Genomic DNA, 18,117 nt, shown 5'->3' on the forward strand with positions numbered 1-18,117 from the left:
GCACTTGGACCAAAGATGAGGTAAAATTTCTCATTGACATTTGGTCTGTTGTACATATTTCTGAACAACTTGAGGTTTACAAGGTGTCTAGCGAGCGTCTCAAAAGTGTTATAAAAAAATAAAATAATAAAAAATTATTTAAAAAAATAAATAAATTTACAACAACCCTCAGCCAACAGAACATTATAGTTCGAGATTACGCAGGACTGGGAGTTCTGGGGATGAAAAAGACAAATTTGCCTGAAACATGAGACTTTGATTTCTGCTCAAACCGATCAATTATCATAACTACAGCTAAAAAGAACATCACAATAAGCTCACTGAGCTGCTGTCTATCCATCTTGATGGATGACTGTTATGGGCGGAACCCCAGAACATATATTGGTCCACACTCTGACCAATGAGAGAAGTTTACTCACATGTTACTCGCATAAACACATTTTGGTATGCTTTGAAACATTGCTTTGTGAAAGCAAACCAAGCCAAGGATAAAATACAACACTAACAATTTAAGTCCCTGTTTCGGAACAAAGCACAGATCTCCAGGTCTGAAAACGCCTAAGAGTCACTGTAGCATATTAGCAAAATACTGGCTCGGGCAAAATCAGCCAAATAACACATAACAGCAAATATCAGCCAAGGTTGCACTTAGTAATGTACAAAGGTTATTTGCCATGTACAGGTTCTACAGAATGAGACAAAAATAGTAATTTAGCATGATGTGTTTACATGAATACAGCATTGCTCAAGCATTAAATATTTCCTTCACTCAGCAATCTATTCAAAACCTACTTTGAATGACAAACAGCTATATGGGATGTAATGATTCAGTGAACACACGTCCCAGAATGTTAATTTGTAAAAATGTAATGCATTTGTATTCTGATAGATGTATACGTGTGCTGATCCTGACCTTTGAACTTGCCGCTCTCAAGCAGAGCTCCTGATTCCTCCAGAGAGAAGAACTCCTCAATTGAGACGAAGTTGTAGTCCACTCCGGAGATCTCCCCGTCCCGCGGCTGCCTGGTGGTACCTACATCACGTATACACACCATAATCAATACAGAGATTTAAATTGAGGTAAACTGTACTATATTATACTTCATGAATAACCTGCATATTCATTATCTAGCCAAAAAATGTGACTGACAACAATGTTAACGCTCCTGGCAACAAAAAAAGGTCTCAAAATAGATTCAATGAATATATACAGTTTGTGGATGGTATCACTTAAAAACCATGAAGATTACTTTGGACTACAATTGATACTGTACGAACAGTTTTCAACTCAAGTCTCCATCAGTGAACAGTAAACGCTTATGAATTTCCTGGTTACACAACTGCACTTCTTGACATATAGTGCACAATTATAGAAGGGAATTATTTATAATCGCAGTATTCGTTGTCACCCTATAGAGTCTAGTTCCTCTCAAGGTTTGTTCATCATATTGTCCCAGGGAGTTATTCCTTCCCACCATCGCCTATGTCTTTCTCATTAGGAATAAATGTATAAATGTAAAGTTTATATCTGGAATTTGTATATTTCTGTAAAGCTGCTTTGTGACAATGTCCATCCATCCATCCATCCATGCATCCATCCATCTTCTACCGCTTTCTCCTTTTCAGGGTCACGGGGAACCTGGAGCCTATCCCAGGGAGCATCAGGCACAAGGTGGGATACACCCTGGACAGGGTTTGTGACAATGTCCACTGTTTAATGCACTGTGCAAATAAAAATGGAACTGAATTGAACTAGAGCTGCAACAACTTAATCGTTAAAATCAATAATAATCTATTATGAAAATCGTTGTCAACGAATCTCATTATGGATTAGGTGGTCTGCGTGCAGCACGGGGTACGTTTACTCATTGCGTTACTTCAGTTCCGAAAACACGCATTGGAGAGTACAGACCAAAGCTGTGTCCCAAATGATGTACTATACACTTACACTATGCATTATGTACTCTACCGTCTATGAATTTTAGAACGGTAGTATCGTCTCAAATGGAACACTAGCGTTTTTTTACTAACCAGAAGTATAAGCCGCTTCCTAGTCGATGGCACATGACATCATACGCACATAATATGATGACGCTAGCTTTAGCAGATACCCAGAGTCAATGACAATGCATTTCTTCAGTTTACTGTTTATGTCATCGTTAACTTTTATACCCAACATGACTCCAGTCACCATCAGACGGAGGAGTAATCGTCAAGTGACTGCAGAAAAAAGTGTGCGACCTCCAAGTCCTCTAAGTCAGGGGAGAATTGTATATTAAATGCCGCAAAGAAGACTGCAACCTGCTAACAAACCTGCTAGCATGGAAGCACGACAATGATGCACAAGCACAAACTTATGTTTATATCCAAAATGCTCCACTGTGTACAAGAGGTTATGGAAACCGGTGCGAGTTGCTTAAAAGGTTTAGTTTAATTCAAGTTTATTGTCATTATATGCTGTATTTGCATGCGTGCAGTGCAAATTCTGTGGTTTATTAAAACAGAAGTGATGTGTTAGCAACGAGGCCGCGTTGCTCCTCAGTCGCAATGTAGACGTGGTGATAAACAGTGTTGCGCGAGTTAGATCTGTAATGTCAAATTAAAACGGTACGATCAAAGTAAACATAAGTAAAAACAAAGGCAGTGAGTAACAGAAACCATAAGGTGCAGTGATAAATTCTCACTATTATTAATTTAGGATTGTAGTTTAATTATTAGTGCTTTTTTTTGGTGTAAAAAATAATGCAATTGTGTTAATGTAAAGTTTTAGTCATTTACCGTTTACAATTTACCATAGTCTGAAGTTTATATTTCTAACACTGACTCAATTTGTGGATTTAATTTTAAATAAACAGGGGAAAATGGTACTGAAAGTTTGTTTGTTCTACCCCCAAATTGATTAATCGAAGGAGAAAAAATAATAATATATCAGCCGATTAATCGATTATGAAAATAATCGTTATTTGCAGCCCTACATTGAATATATTCCTAATTACAATTGAATTATAACTAAAATCCCCCCTGGAAAGGTGAATAACTCATGAACAGTACTAGTGCTAGAACAGCATACAGGTCAAAAGCAGAGCTTCCACTGCACATTTGGTTTTACATGTGGGGTAATGAATTGTGTTGTATTGTATTGTAATATATTGTATTTTAAAACACAATCACAATGTTTGCGATTAACTATTGTCGCCATTTAAACTAAAATGATCCCAAATGTAACTACGGCGCACTCGGCTTCATTTTTCCTCGTGTGTCTGCTGCACGTGTTTTGCGCACGAGCCAGCAAGCACCTCAAAACTACACACTCTAATGATGACCTTACTCAAATCGACCATCGTTTAGTTTTATTGATTAAATTATTAATGACAAGGACTCGATCGTCGATGAATTATTAGCATTCCTGGTGTCAAATATAAATACTTTCAATGCTGTACAGTGTTGTTCTCTATTTGCTAAGACATTTAAAAGCCAACTTTTCCAGCTGAAAGTGTTCAAATCTCAGATTCTGTTTGAGAATAGTACAAAAAATGTACAATTATGGGCAATCCAAATGAATGATTTAAGGTATAACAAACAGATCTTTTGGTTTAGGGAGAAATAGTGATGATCATTCATGTCACCCATCACAAGCTCCAGGCTTTCCTTCCCCCCCTCATCTACTATCCTCCTGAGATGAAAAGTCTCTTGTGCTTCTCCATTTCCAGGGCAATTTTTTAATTTTTCATTGCCTGAAGCTAGCAGTGATCTAATCAATAGAGGAAAAATCACTTTGTGTTCAGTGTCAAAGTCAGTCCACTGGATTGGCACCATCTATTTTAATGTTTTATTTATTCAGGTAAATTCTGTTTCTCTAAGCAACAGGCCACATCTACAGAAACAATATCAGCCTTTCAGAGCCATTGTGCCTGAATGGAATTACATATAAATTAAGTTGATAGTCTTTGTAGTAGCAAATATGCTTAATGTAAACACTAATTTGCTGTGGTTAAATTTTATGATTTTAATATATCAGAGTCACCAGAATGCAATTTCTGTAAAACGGTTATCTGAGGAAGGAGCCATGGAGCTCAACATTTCAATTTGAAGAAAAAAAAGGCCAGAATTTACACTCACACACACACACACACACACACACACACACACACACACACATATAACATCTGATCCTCTTTGATACAGTGCCTATTAATATAGGTGATACTCTCTAGAAAATGACAAAGTACTGAGGATATCTGTGATATCTTTGAAAAGTATACTGTGACATAATTTATCACAACATTGCTATTATATTGTCATATTGCCCAGTCTAGCACACTATGCATCCATAAACAATACAGTGGATAAAGGCTTAATGTGTTGTGCCATTCCAATACAAAAATCTTTCAATAAACCCCACCCCCAAAACAACCATCAACCAATTGCAGCTTAGTGGTTTTATCATTTCTTAAATCCAAGACACAGGAGTAGTGTACGGTCTGGGTTAAACAGAGCATTAGTGATAATAAAGTGACTGTTTTTTAATGGTTCAAAACATACATTTGAAATGTAAATGGATTTGAATTTATATTAAATTTATATTATATATATAATGTATATATGTGTGTGTGTGTGTATATATGTGTGTGTGTGTGTGTGTGTATGTAAGTTCATAATGCTTTATAATGCTATGTGGTGCAGTATGGAGGCGTATTCTACACAATAGTTTTGTTGTTGTTTTTATATTCTTTTAATGCCATGCCAGCTTCTATGGCTATTTTCATGGTGAGAAATGTCTAACGTACTTTATATAAAGTTTTTAAAAATCTTTTTTTCCTAAAAACTCTAAAATTGCATTAGGTTTGACTTCGTTACAAATTTCTTCCAGCGTGTTGACTGAATAAAAAAAGGTTTCTCACAGGGTTAAGACCAGTACAGTCTAACAAAATATGTTTCAAGGATAATAGATTCTGGCAGAAGGTACATGTTGGTGAGTCTTCTCCTAATATTAAAAACTTGTGTCATCCTGGTGTAGATGGTCCCAGTGATTTAAAAACAGAGACAGGTTTCTTTTGCAAACAATAGGGCTGATTTCATGGAGTTTGTTCATGGTGCACTGGTCCCACTCAGTTTGCCATTTATTAATATAGGAGTTTATTATGGGTTTTAGGTCAGTGGGACGTATTGGACACTTTTTGAAATCCGCTGTAATGCTTCTTTTGCAGCAGTGTCTGCTTCTTCGTTTCCCGAGATTCCAGTGTGTCCCGGGCCCCAGCAGAAGTAGATATTATAATTTTGGGCCTCCAGATCCAACAATTTGCAAAGAATATTATTTACAAGCATTGGGTGATCCTTTTTTAGGGATGGCATTGCTTGAAGACATCATTTTGAATCTGTAATTATCAGAAAGTTTTTCTGCTGCATAGTCTTTATGAAGTCCAGCTCTAAGACGATAGCGTTTGCCTCTGCTGTAAAAATTGAGCTGTGGTTGGGGATGGATATTCTAGGTCTATGACTGATCACAAATGCAGATGATACATGGTCTTCAGATTGTGATCCATCTGTATATATAAGGGCATGTGATGTATATATTTCTCTAATGTAGAGGAGTTGTTGAAAGTCATTTGGGTGGGTTTCAGATTTTTTGTTTCTTGTTAGGTCTGAAATTATTTTGGGTTTGTTTTTTTTTGTTTTTTTAAAGTTCCACGGGGGGATTAAAACAGAAGTGTATCTGTTCCAGTATACTCAGATCTACTTTGAGATTTTGTAAATGTGGTTTGATCCATAGTCCAAAAGGTCAGATGTGTCTTGGTTTTTGTTCGTATAGGTTTGAAGACGGGGTTGAGAAAACAGGACGGTAAGCTGGGTTTTCTTTGTTGGTCTTCAGCTTTGTTGTATATTGTAGGGCTAGTTTGAGGCATCTGTTCTCCAGAGAAAGTTCATTTGCTTCTACATACAAACCGAGTTGGTGACGTTCTGAAGGCCCCTAAAGCCAGTCATATGCCTTGATGATGTACTGTGCCCAAGGGTCAGATATACGATTGTTTTAGATAAAACCTTTAAAATGTTCATGGCTTTAAGACATTTATCTTTTAAAATCTTTATGTGGGGGATAAAGCTCAGTTTACTGTCCAGAGTTATTCCAAGGAATTTGGTTTCCTAAACCACTCTGGTCTGTTCACCATCCATCATGAATATCTCTGGATCAAGATAGAGAGAGCGTAGCTGGCAAAAATGCATATACAAACAAGTTTTGTTCTTTGAAAATTTTAACCCATTTAATACTGACCAGGACTGCATGCTGTTAATTGTTAGCTGGATTTTCTGTTCAATGTTATTCATGTATTTGCCTCTGTAGCAAATGCCAATGTCATCCACATAAAGACTGCAATGGATATCCGGCCCGATGGCTTTTGCGATGCTGTTGATTTTGATACTAAAAGGTGTAACTGATAGAATGCTTCCTTGAGGTACTCCTAGTTCTTGTTTATGTGGGTCAGATAGGGTATTACTTACTCCGACTTTAAAATGTCTGTTTCACAAAAAATTAGCAATAAAAATGGGTAAGTGTCCTCTAAAACCAAGTTGATATAAATCCTTTAAAATACAGAAATTCCAAGTGGTGTCATAAGCTTTCTCCAAGTCGAAAAAGACTGCCACTGCATGCATCTCGTATGTAGATTTCAAGGCTGATGAGATGAACGACAGTACTTTTTCCTTTTCTGAAGCCACACTGAATTTTACTTAAGAGATGTTGCGATTCCAGGATCCATACTAGACGTTCATTAACCATTCTCTCCATGGTTTTGCATAAGCAACTTGTAAGGGCTATTTTGCAGTAATTGTTGGGGTCATGATGATCTTTTCCTGCTTTTGGGATGGGAATGATTATTACTTCTTTCCAAGAGAGTGAAATATTCCCTGATATTCAAATTAAGTTAAAAAGTTTTAGCAGTAAAGACAGGACAATGTGAGGCAAAATTTTTAAAAACTGGTAGTGGATATCATCTGGTCCTACTGCTGTATCACGTGCTCTGTTTATGGCTCGTGTCAATTCTTCCATTGTGAACAGTTGATTATAAGATTCCTTATTATTAGATGAAAAATTGATCCCTTTCTTTTCGTCCTGTGCTAGGAAAACTTGGAAGGTATTGAAGCAATTTCCAATGGAGGAGTTCTTTTCAAAGGTGTTTGCTAGGGTATTTGCAATCTCTAGTTTTGAAGTTAGAATAGTGTCTTGATATTTGATGTGCTGAATTTGAGCTCCATCATTCGTTCTCTTCATCCTGAGAATCAGATTCCAGACCTTTTTTGTTGAGGTACTTGATGTCAGACCAGATACAAATTGTCTCCAACTTTTCCACTTAGCTTCATTTATTATTCTTCGAGCTTGTTCCCTACTTATTTTACCCTTAACAAGATTTTCACTTGTAGGCCTTCTGAAGAATAATCTTTCAGCCTTCTTCCATACTTTTATAGCCATCTTGCATTTATCATCAAACCATTTTGTGTTTGGATGTGTGTTTGAAACGGTATCATTTGCTATGGAGAGGAGTGTACTGGTGAAATGTTTAATAGCATCTGGATCATCTTCAGAAGCTTCATTAAACCTTTTATAGCAAAGCGTTTGAAAATGATACCAGTTAACTTTTTTAAACTGCCATCTTGGTATTTTTAGAGCTTTCCATGAAAGGTGTAAAAATAATTCAGGTTCACAAATTGTTAGGTCAATTGCCGAGTATGTTCCATGCCCTGGGTGTAGGTAAGTGCTGGATCCATCATTTAAAATACATAAGGCGTGATTAGGAATTCTTCTATCCTCTTTCCTTTGGTGTCACAGTGGGTATTTCCCCATAGAGTGACTATTAAAGTCTCCCATGAGTATATATGGAGAAGGAAGTTGGGCTACTAGGCCATCCAGGTCCTTGTGTGTAACAGTAAGGTTCAGTGGGATGTATATGGAACATACTGTAATGGTTCTCTGCAGGTTTAAACGCACTGCTGTTACCGGTACAGTAAATTACTGTTCACAATGATGCAACTATGAATCACATCATTTCTGATTAAAATAGCTGTGCCACCAAACGTCTGTCTATTAGTAGGACCAAAAGTATTTAAAGTTGTAAACCTTTTTAAAAGAGAAGGTAAAATCTGGTGGTAGTTTTGTCTCCTGAAGACAAAACCCAAGAGGATTGAGAACTGTAACTAAACATTGCAACTCTGCAAAATGTCTGCAAACAAGGTCCACAACAGTTCCACTGGATAAAAATATTTTCCATTCTCACATAGGAAAAACAGGAATATTTCCCCCGAGTTTTCCTTTTGGGAAAATTTTTTTTATCCCTTTCTTTCATTTCAACATCTTTGGTTTGTTTTGTCTTTGCCATTTAGTCTTTTGCTTGCGAAAAACTTAATCTTCTTCTATTAATATTTGAAGTTTGATTTTTCTGTTCAGAAAACCAAGTTCGGATTAGGCTGAGAGTTGATTGTGATAGATTCACTTTGTGTTCTTGTATTCTTGGTCCTTGGGATAGATTTATTGCTGTTAACATTTTGAGGTTTATCTTTGTACATCCAGGTGAAGTCTGTCTGGCATTCCATGGACTTCACAGATTTCTTGACAACGGAGGCATATGTTTTATTCAGTGTAGAAGGAGGGACAACGTCCACCATTCTCCTTGCCTCGGGGTAACTGATGATCTTTGTGCATCTGATTCTCTGTATTTCCCTCTCCTTAACCATGTAGGACATTCTTTTGATGCAGCCGAATGGTCTCCTGTACAGTTACAGCATTTGGGTGGTTTTTGGCAGCTCTCCATGTTGTGGTCTTCTTCACCACACTTGCAACAGATGCTTTTATTTTTGCAACTATTTGACTCATGTCCATATTTTTGATATTTAAAACATCGCAGTGGGTTGGGCACAAATAAATCCACCGTGACACTCAAATATCCGATTTGGGCTTATTAAAAGTGAGGATGTATGTACAAGTTTTGATAACTCATTCCTCTCTTTTGATTGTTATCCGTTTCACATTTACTACTCCTTGGGTTTTGAGCTCACAGTTAATTTCATCTTCATCTACATCATCCAATTCTTTAGTGCTGATCACTCCTTTGCAGTAGTTTAATGTTGGATGAGGTGATGTCTTTATTTGAACTCCAGCTTGTACTGTGGCGAGTAATAAATTCTCTGCATTTGCCTTTTTACAGCATTCAACTAGAATTTGTCAGGATCATAACGTTTTCACTTCTTTCACTGTTCCTGCTATTCCTGTGATACCCTTATGTATAGCAAATGGAGAAAGTTTAGTGACTGGTAAAACTGGTGATACTGCTTCAAGGGTTATAAACCTTGTCCACTCTTCAATATTTGGCATGAATAAACATTTACTCTCTAAGATGCATTCTGCATCCAAGTCTAGAAACCGCTTTTTGGAAGTGTATTTTGAAGCCATATTTTAAGTTTTTTGTTTCATCATCCTTATTCCCCACCCACCTTGGAGCCCAAAAAACAGGTTGCACACCGCCATGGAATTCCAGTAGATTATGCATCAGGGCTATAAGAATGATATACTTGAGCAGTTAAAGCAGATTATAACCCACTCTATCCACTCGATTGACCCTTGGACAGTGCTTACTGGGGACTCTGTAAAGTTAGAAGTTGTTAGAAGCTATCGCAGAACTCTCAGAGCATGTCTTGACCAGCCGATTGATTGGAGTGGGCCATTGCAACCTCCCATCTAGGTGAAGTATGAGCCAAAGTACAGTGTTGAAACGGTGGCAGCCGCAGCAAACCATATCTCCCAGGCACCAGGATCTCTTCCTCCACCGACATGGGTCTAAACTTACGACAAACATATCGCTCTTTGCGAAAAGTATTGGGATACTGAGGATCTATTTTACTCTGCATCCTTACAGAGAGATGAAGGATGGTATTAGCACATCTAGATGGAAAAGCATGTGTAAAAGGTATAATCTAGAAAACTGTAACTCTCGTAAGTGGGCCCCAAAGGTTATTCTCTCTTGCCCAAGGAGAAGACCCTAGCACTACGGAGGGAAGGAGCATGCCACTGTTCCTTTCATGAGCTGCCACCAAGTAGATGGGTCTCGTGCCGTACCCGGTCTACACGATAGGTAAAATGTGACAACACTCTGCCATACACTAATTTCTACTGATGCATATGTAAATATTTGTGTATATGTCAGCTATAAAATAAACGTATGAATGTGTGAGTCACACTCACAGGGCACAGCGCGCAGGTAAAGGTTCTCCCGTATGACCTGTTGCAGTTGGCTGTCCATGGATCCAGGTGTGAAGCACTTGCTTAAATATAATCTCAGGTCTTTACACAGAGTGGAGCCTAGGAAAAAGTATACAGTAATAATCATCACCAATGACATCTGAAACTCAAACCACACTCAATATCTCACCTAATAATTATTCAAAGTTTCGATGCACCAAAATGATGCTTCCTACTGACATAAAAAACCAGCATGATTTTTGCATCAAATGCACAAATTCTATTCATTTACTTTCCTTTTGAAAAGAATTTTTGAAAGAAGGCCACCACTTATCACTGAAAAGGTACAGCCAGCACATGATGCTAAACATTTTATCATTGGACATTCAATAATGGAACAAGTAGTGCCAGAAAATGTGACGTGTATACATGAGTTAAAATGGCACATGTGTAAAGCAAAACTGTAATTGGCCAGATATTAAGATGACCTATAAATTCAGAATTGCTACACTGAATTTGTGGTTTTCAGTGCAAGTAGTGGTTTAGAACTCACTCAACCCAGTTTACAGTAAACCAGCCCAGAAATGTAACTTTTTCAGAGTTAGGCACTGGTACCAGGCACTGGATACCACCGGTACAGGTTGAATGTCTGGTGCAGTAGAGCATAGAAAAAGTGCCTTCTCACCCAGTATTTTAAATTATGACGATTACTCCTGAAATTATTTGTAAAATGTTACCTGTATATTGACATGTTGTATTTTATGTTAAAAACTGGAAACAGTGTAACCTTTTTTTCTTTTCTTTCATAAGCCATATTTACTCACTTGGCAGACAACTGAATGTCATTTTTGGCCAATTTTTTCAGTGACTGTAAATTCAGTACACCCCTGACTGACAACAGTAAGTCACATTCACAAGTATGTGCATATATAATGTCACATATGCCCATATATGCACAAAAAATAACATCAGGGATGGGAATTATTAGGGGGCCATGATGGAGAAAGGCCAATGGGGGAATTTCACACCAGGACAATAGGGTATACCCCTAGTAATAAATATATATATATATATATATATATATATATATATATATATATATATGTGTGTGTGTGTGTGTGTGTGTGTGGGGTATACCCCACAAAATCAGCGACAGCAAGTGATGGCACTTTTCAGCAAGTGAAACAATTTAGTCTACAGTAAACCACATAGGAAAATCAACAAACTAATAGCGCTGTTTGAATCCAACACTCAGTGGATAAGAACTCAAATTCAGCTGCTTCCCTGCATCACTTTCCTCGATTTTATCCTTTTTCAAACTGTGCTAATTCACACAAAACCACTCCCTATTCACAATAAAAATGAATCAAGAAGCCAGCAAAAGCCATAAGGACTAGTGTGAATTGTGGGGCAAAGCAGTTTTGCCTTCCCATCTGTTCATTTTTTAAAGTGCTTTGTGACCTTAAACAACAGCCCCTTCTATATAACGAGCAGACGGATACGGGGACCAGTATATGCATCTGACTTCTCTTCTCTACTGACAGTGATCAATCCTGCCAGGGTGAGCAGGGAGCTCAGTAAAGGTTAAGTAATGGAGTGTGCTTACCACATCTACTTAACAGCAAACGGTCAAGTGTATCACTAGGGACAAGGAAGAAAAGCAGAAGCATGGCTGAACTATTAACAAAACCACAAACTGTCCAAAAAAAACAAATTACTGTATAGTTTCAATTTGTTTTGCAAACAAATGTACTCTCAAAGTTGCAAGAGTAGTCCTTAAGAGGTGTACCTTTAGTCTGCTCCTCTACAATTATGCTCCTCTCGGTACAAAAGACTTACCTTTAGATGCATATATACAGTCCTTCTGAAACTATTAGAATGGCAAGGACCAGTCTTTTGTTTCAGCTATCCACTGAAGACATTTGGGTTTGAGATAAATCAGAATTTTAGCTTTCATTTCCTGATATTTACAACCAGATGTGTTAAACAAATTAGAAAATGGCACCTTTCATTTGAACCCACCCATTTTTCAAGTGATCAAAAATACTGGGACATGTGACTGACCGGTCTTTCTTGTTGCCCTGGTGCGTCATGTTAGATTGACTGTTCAAACAATTAATAGCTCCAAATGTCTACTCTTGGTTTGAGCTCTAGTTCTTACCTGTGAACGGTGCATTTGCTATTACAAATGATAAACCAACATGAAAACCAGAGAACTGTCTATGGGAGTAAAGCAAGCAATTTTGAAGCTGAGAAAATATGGTAACTCAATCAGAGGCATGCACAAGCATTATTGTAAAAGACTAGGGGTATACCCCATTGTCCTGATGAAATTCCCGCATTAGCCTTTCTCCATCATGACCCCCTAATAATTCCCATCCCTGATCAATCTCTCCTCTCCACTAATAGCTGGTGTGTGGTGGGTGTTCTGGTGCACTATGGCTGCCGTCGCATCATCCCGGTGGATGCTACACACTAGTGGTGGTTGAGGAGAATGTAAAGCGCTTTGAGTGTCTAGAAAAGCGCTACATAAATGTAACTGTAACTAACTAACATTGGGCATAACCAATACAACAATTTTCAATGTCCTGGAAAAAAAAGAAAGAAACAACTGGTGTACTAACAACCAGACATGGAACAGGTTGGCCAAGGAAAAACAACAACAGTTGTTGGCAGGAACATTGTGAAAAGTTGTGAAGAAAAACCCAAAAACAACAGTCAGTGACATCAACAATAACCTCCACAAGGCAGGGGTGAAGGTATCACAAGCCACCTTTTGAAGAAGAATTTGAGAGCAGATATATAGAGGCCATACCACAAGATGCAAACCACTCATCATCAGTAAGAATCAGAAGGAAGATTTTCTGGAACCAAGATTAACCGCTACCAAAGTGATGGAAAGTCCAAAGTGTGCAGAAAGAAGGGATCTGCTCATGATCCAATACATACAGGCTCATCAGTCAAGCACAGTGATGGTGGTGTCATGACTTGGACTTGCATGGCTGCTTCTGGAACAGGATCACAAATCTTTATGGATGATGTAACTCGTGATGGTAGCAGCAGAATGAATTCAGAAGTTTACAGAAACATTTTGTCTTCCAATTTACAGAGAAATGCATCCCCAATCTAAGACAATGACCCCAAAAGCACTGCCAACAGAACAAAGGACTTCATCAGGGGGAAAAAGTGGAAACTTTTAGACTGGCACTGTCAATCACCAGACCTTAATCCAGTTGAGCATACATTTCACCTCCTGAAGTGCAGACTGAAGGAAGAAACTCCCCAAAACAAACAACAACTGAAAAAAGCTACAGTGCAAGTCTGAAAAAGCATCACAAAAGAAGAATGAAACACTTTGGTGAGGTCAGTGAGTTGCCTGCTTGATGCAGTTATTGCAAGCAAGAAATATGCAACCAAATATTAAGTGTTATTTGTTTTCATTTATTAACATACTGTTCATATACTTTTGCTCACCTAAAAATTGGGTGATCTGCCACCTACAGTGCCATGTTGTAAGCTATGTAACACATCTAGATGTAAATATCAGGAAATGAAAGCTGAAATTCTGATGGCCTCCCTGGACGCCCTGGGTGTACCCCAAGTTCCCTGGGATAGGCTCCAGGCTCCCCTGTGACCCAGTGTATCGAAAATGGATGGATGGAGATTCACATCAAACATCAGAATGGGGAAAAATGTGATCTCTGTGACTTTAACCATGGTATGGATATTGGTGCCAGATACTGTAGGATGGTTTGACTATTTCAGAATGGGATTTTCACACATGACAGTCTCTAGAATTTACACATCTCAGCATGCACAAAACATCAAACCTAGAGGTGGATGAGCTTCAACAGCAGAAGACCACATCAGGTTTCACTCCTGTCAGCCAAGAACAGGAATCTGAAGCTATTGTGGGCACAGATTCAGACTTAAAATAAAAATCTATCAGCCTGATTTTTTCCAGTCTAATACTGTCCAGTTTGGGCGAGTCTGTGCCCACGATGGCTTCAGATTTCTGTTCTTGGCTGACAGGAGTGGAACCTGATGTGGTTTTCTGCTGTTGTAGCTCATCCACCTCAAGGTTTGATGTGTGGTGCTTTTCTGCTCACCACGGTTGTAAAGACTGATTATTTGAGTTACTATATTCTTCCTGGCAGCTCGAACCAATCTGGCCATTTTCCTCTCTCGTCTCTTATCAACAAGGCGTTTCCACCCACAGAACTGTCGCTCATTCAATGTTTTTTGCTTTTCGCACCATTCAGTGTAAACTCTAGAAACTGTTGTGTGTGAAAATCCCAGGAGATCAGTAGTTTCTGAAATACTCAAACCAGCCCATCTGGCACCAACAACCATTCTTCATTCTGATGCTTGATGTGAACATTAACTAAAGCACTTGAGTCTGCATGATTTTATGCACTGTGCTGCTGCCACACGATTGGCTGATTGGATAACTGCATAAATGAGCAGGTGTACAGGTATTCTTAATAAAGTGGACAGTGTGTGTGTGTGTGTACTGGGAACAAAATTAATGAATGTTCCTGAATGAACTGTGATGTGCAGCAGCATTTACTAGGTAGTAGCAAGAAGAGAGTAGATTGCAGATTGTCATTAGTGCATGATGTACTAATATGGATCACTATGTGCTTTTCAAAAATAGCAAGAGGGTGACAGTTAAGGAGGACGATATGGCGGATGGAAAAAATTTGCAGGATTTTCTGGGTGCTAGGAATAAATATGCTAAGGATACTTTAAAATCACCAAAATGATATCAAAATGTATTTCTACATATGTTGATCCTGTATTGTTTTTATCATATCTTCTATGCAATCAGGACAAGGCTCCAAAGTACACGTCATAACCAGAGAAAAGCCTGTAGAATAGAATACTTTCAGGCCAACTCTGCTCACAATGAAAACTACTATAGTGACCTTTTTATATATATAATAAAGTAGATATTATATACATGGATTCAGTAATATTTGATTTCTAGACTTTGTGTGGTGTCAAAAAAAGACTGATTGAAAAAATTATTAATTCCCTATTTCAGTGCATGCCAAGAACTAACAAAAATTAAATTAAAAGCCGTTTCCTTGTTTTCCCATTTTTATTTCAAAATTAAAAAGGAATTAATGCACTGTGCACTGTGTATGTATATAAAATGTAGGGCTGCAACAAGTAATTGATAATAATAGATAATTAAAATAATGGACAATGAATTTGATTATGGATTAGTCGGGTCTGTGACGTCACTGTGGATAACCCAGTCAGTGACGTCACTTCACAGTGGTGAAAAACGCGTTTCTATGAATAAAACACATCCGAAAAACAGCAGAGGTTACGGAGTGAGCTGCTGCGGGAAAAGTGCACGGTCCAGGTCGTCCAAAACATGAGAATGTTTTATATTAAGCGCTTCAAACAAACTCGTAAGTGTATTAACGTGGCTCGTGGTGTCAGATGCTGAAACAGATGCGTGTGCTGTTTAATGTGTTCCAGACATGTTTTCTTCAGCACAGAAATGATATATTTACCTTTATATCCTTATCTGTAAATGTTCGAAATTCACACCTGTGTTTCCATTTTACATAAAGACTCGTCCTGACGGCGAGTGAGTCTCCATTAACCATCACTGAATGAGCGCGAGTCCATGCATGCGCGTCAATCAAACAGCGCGCATCAGAAAGGAAGCGCAATAACTCTGACTAAAATATTCATTTTGATCCAATATGTTGTTTGATGCTATATTTAGTTATTTTTAGAACCAAAAGTAATTGTGTTTTTATGAGAGCAGTAACTGTAATGGGGTTATATCATGTAATTGTATATAAATATAAGACGTGTCATACATTTACAGAATAAAGTAACATGCTACTGTGTTCGGATGAGTGGATGTGTGTGTTACTGCAGAACATTCAACCTCAATCAAATTTAATTAACCTAATTAAATGTTTCTGTTCTAAAAGAGCAACTGTTTTGAAACAAAAGTGGGAAATATACAGGAGTAAAGAGCTTTTAAGAGCTCATTATGCAGCATTTCAGGAATCCGCTACCTGCAGAGCAGAGAGCAGAAGCAGGCTGACATGCCAGTATAGTCTGCAAATACAAGAACACCTTACTCAGCTAATCAAAACAGCCTGGAATAAACTAATAAGCTTTACTGCTTTTACCTGGTGAAACGGTTTTGATGCGAATGGGATGAGGACACGAATTTAGAACCCCTCTGACGTCTCCCAGGGTCATGCCCAGGACAGGAGTGCCGCCAATCTCCAGGATGATGTCACCCACTGTGGCGCCTCCTCCGGGTGCTGCTGTGACGAATGGGAACTCGCCATAATCGGCGCCACCTCCAATGGCCACACCCAGCTCTCCAGAGGCTCCACCCAGAGGAACGAAGCTCTCCTGAACTTTGGAACGCCAGTGCAGCTTCTTGACTGTAGCCTTAGACATGGCGCCAGCGCTGAAAGAAGACATTAAAACAGAGATGTAAACAGTTACTGCAGCATAATTGTAAAAAGTGGAGACAATCAGCTCAACTGTTCTCGTTCCCTTTAAGAGAGAGATGTGCAGCGAAGTTGCAGTTTCGATTATGTACAACTAGATTTCGGTTATACATCTCACGCCGAATGTTTAATGGTAAAATGGTTGCTCTAGTGTCTGCACTAATAAGGTGCCTCAGCATGCGATAATGCAATCTGGACAACAGTGAGTCACTCCACCTATTTCCATTTCCACCCAAATAAATGTATGCAAATACCTGCTGGTTGAGAACAGGAAAAAGTAGGTAATCAACTAATTAAGCATATCTATATAATCTACATCATTTAATTAGCAAAAACACTGGGCTCATATCACCAAGGTTAGCGAGCACAAGAATTTGCTTGTGCCTGCACAAAAAAATAAAATAAAATAAAAAATAAATAAATAAAAATCGAGCCCCTAAACTTAATCCCATGTCCAGCCAGTGTGTTCTACTTTCTTAATGTCTTGTAGTGCAAACAATGGCATCTTAGCAAGAGAAATGATTTAATATAGTCGACTCTATCCAGTATTTCATATTATAAAATTACAAGATCAACCAAATATATAATTACTAAACCCTATTCCACACATTTTTACTCATTTCAAGTGTTCTTGTATTTATTTATTTATAGAAAGAATTTTCCACTAATAGAATAAGAAAACAAAGCTTGAAATAAGTCAAAGCATCTAAAAAAACAGATCGACTAATTGTATTTTTGATTTTTTAGAAGCTCATAAGAAATAGTAGAGAAATTCACCCATAGTTGCTAAGAAAACTTTTTTCTTTTCACACCGAGAAGATTTCATAAATGGTATATGTATACTGTAAACCTCATTGCTGTAGTTGTAGCACCTGTAATCACAAATTGAACGGGAATGTTTTGCAAAAATTTTTTTTAAAAACCCAGAAATAACACATGACTATGTGGTACCTCACATCACTGAACTGTGGCAAAACAGCTTCCATATAGGATCAACAACCACAAGTAAAATTTAAACTGCAGTGCCATTTGGAGGCGCCACCTTATCTGTTAACTTTATTTTCCCAGAGCTTGTAGTACATTAGAGGTCAACCGATAATCGGCACAAACCACACCGATCATGTTTCACGGTCGCGGAAGCGGTTGAGAAGGATCTGCTTTCATTAAACAGTACGAGAGCGGTACTGTAGAATGTGATGAAATAAATAAAACAAATCACTGACACAATTTTCTTGTGTTATTTTAAGTGTTTATTAATTCATTTTGGACGTCTCTATTTTGAGTTGCTATTTGGAGTGTTACTCTTTGGTTCAGTTTGAATGTATATCTTTTATTTACTTTAATATTTATTATTAATATTTATACATTTATTTCATTTTTTAAAAACTACAGTAA

The 18,117-nt window shown here is 37.9% G+C and overlaps 1 protein-coding gene across 1 annotated transcript in view; it reads right to left on the minus strand.

Moving 5' to 3' along the window:
* The window catches only part of magixa (MAGI family member, X-linked a), a 69,455-nt gene extending 51,962 nt beyond the window's left edge, over positions 1-17,493 (minus strand). Inside the window, exons 1-3 of the mRNA XM_053625072.1 lie at positions 16,390-17,493; positions 10,229-10,345; positions 914-1,033 (exon numbers count right to left, since the gene is read on the minus strand). Coding sequence (XP_053481047.1) covers positions 914-1,033; positions 10,229-10,345; positions 16,390-16,693 — 541 coding nt within the window. The 5' untranslated portion in view covers positions 16,694-17,493. The remainder of the gene's footprint in view (positions 1-913; positions 1,034-10,228; positions 10,346-16,389) is intronic.
* Between the last annotated feature and the right edge of the window lie 624 nt (positions 17,494-18,117).

The sequence above is a fragment of the Ictalurus furcatus genome, chromosome 5 (genome assembly GCF_023375685.1).
Source record: "Ictalurus furcatus strain D&B chromosome 5, Billie_1.0, whole genome shotgun sequence".
Taxonomy (NCBI): domain Eukaryota; kingdom Metazoa; phylum Chordata; class Actinopteri; order Siluriformes; family Ictaluridae; genus Ictalurus; species Ictalurus furcatus.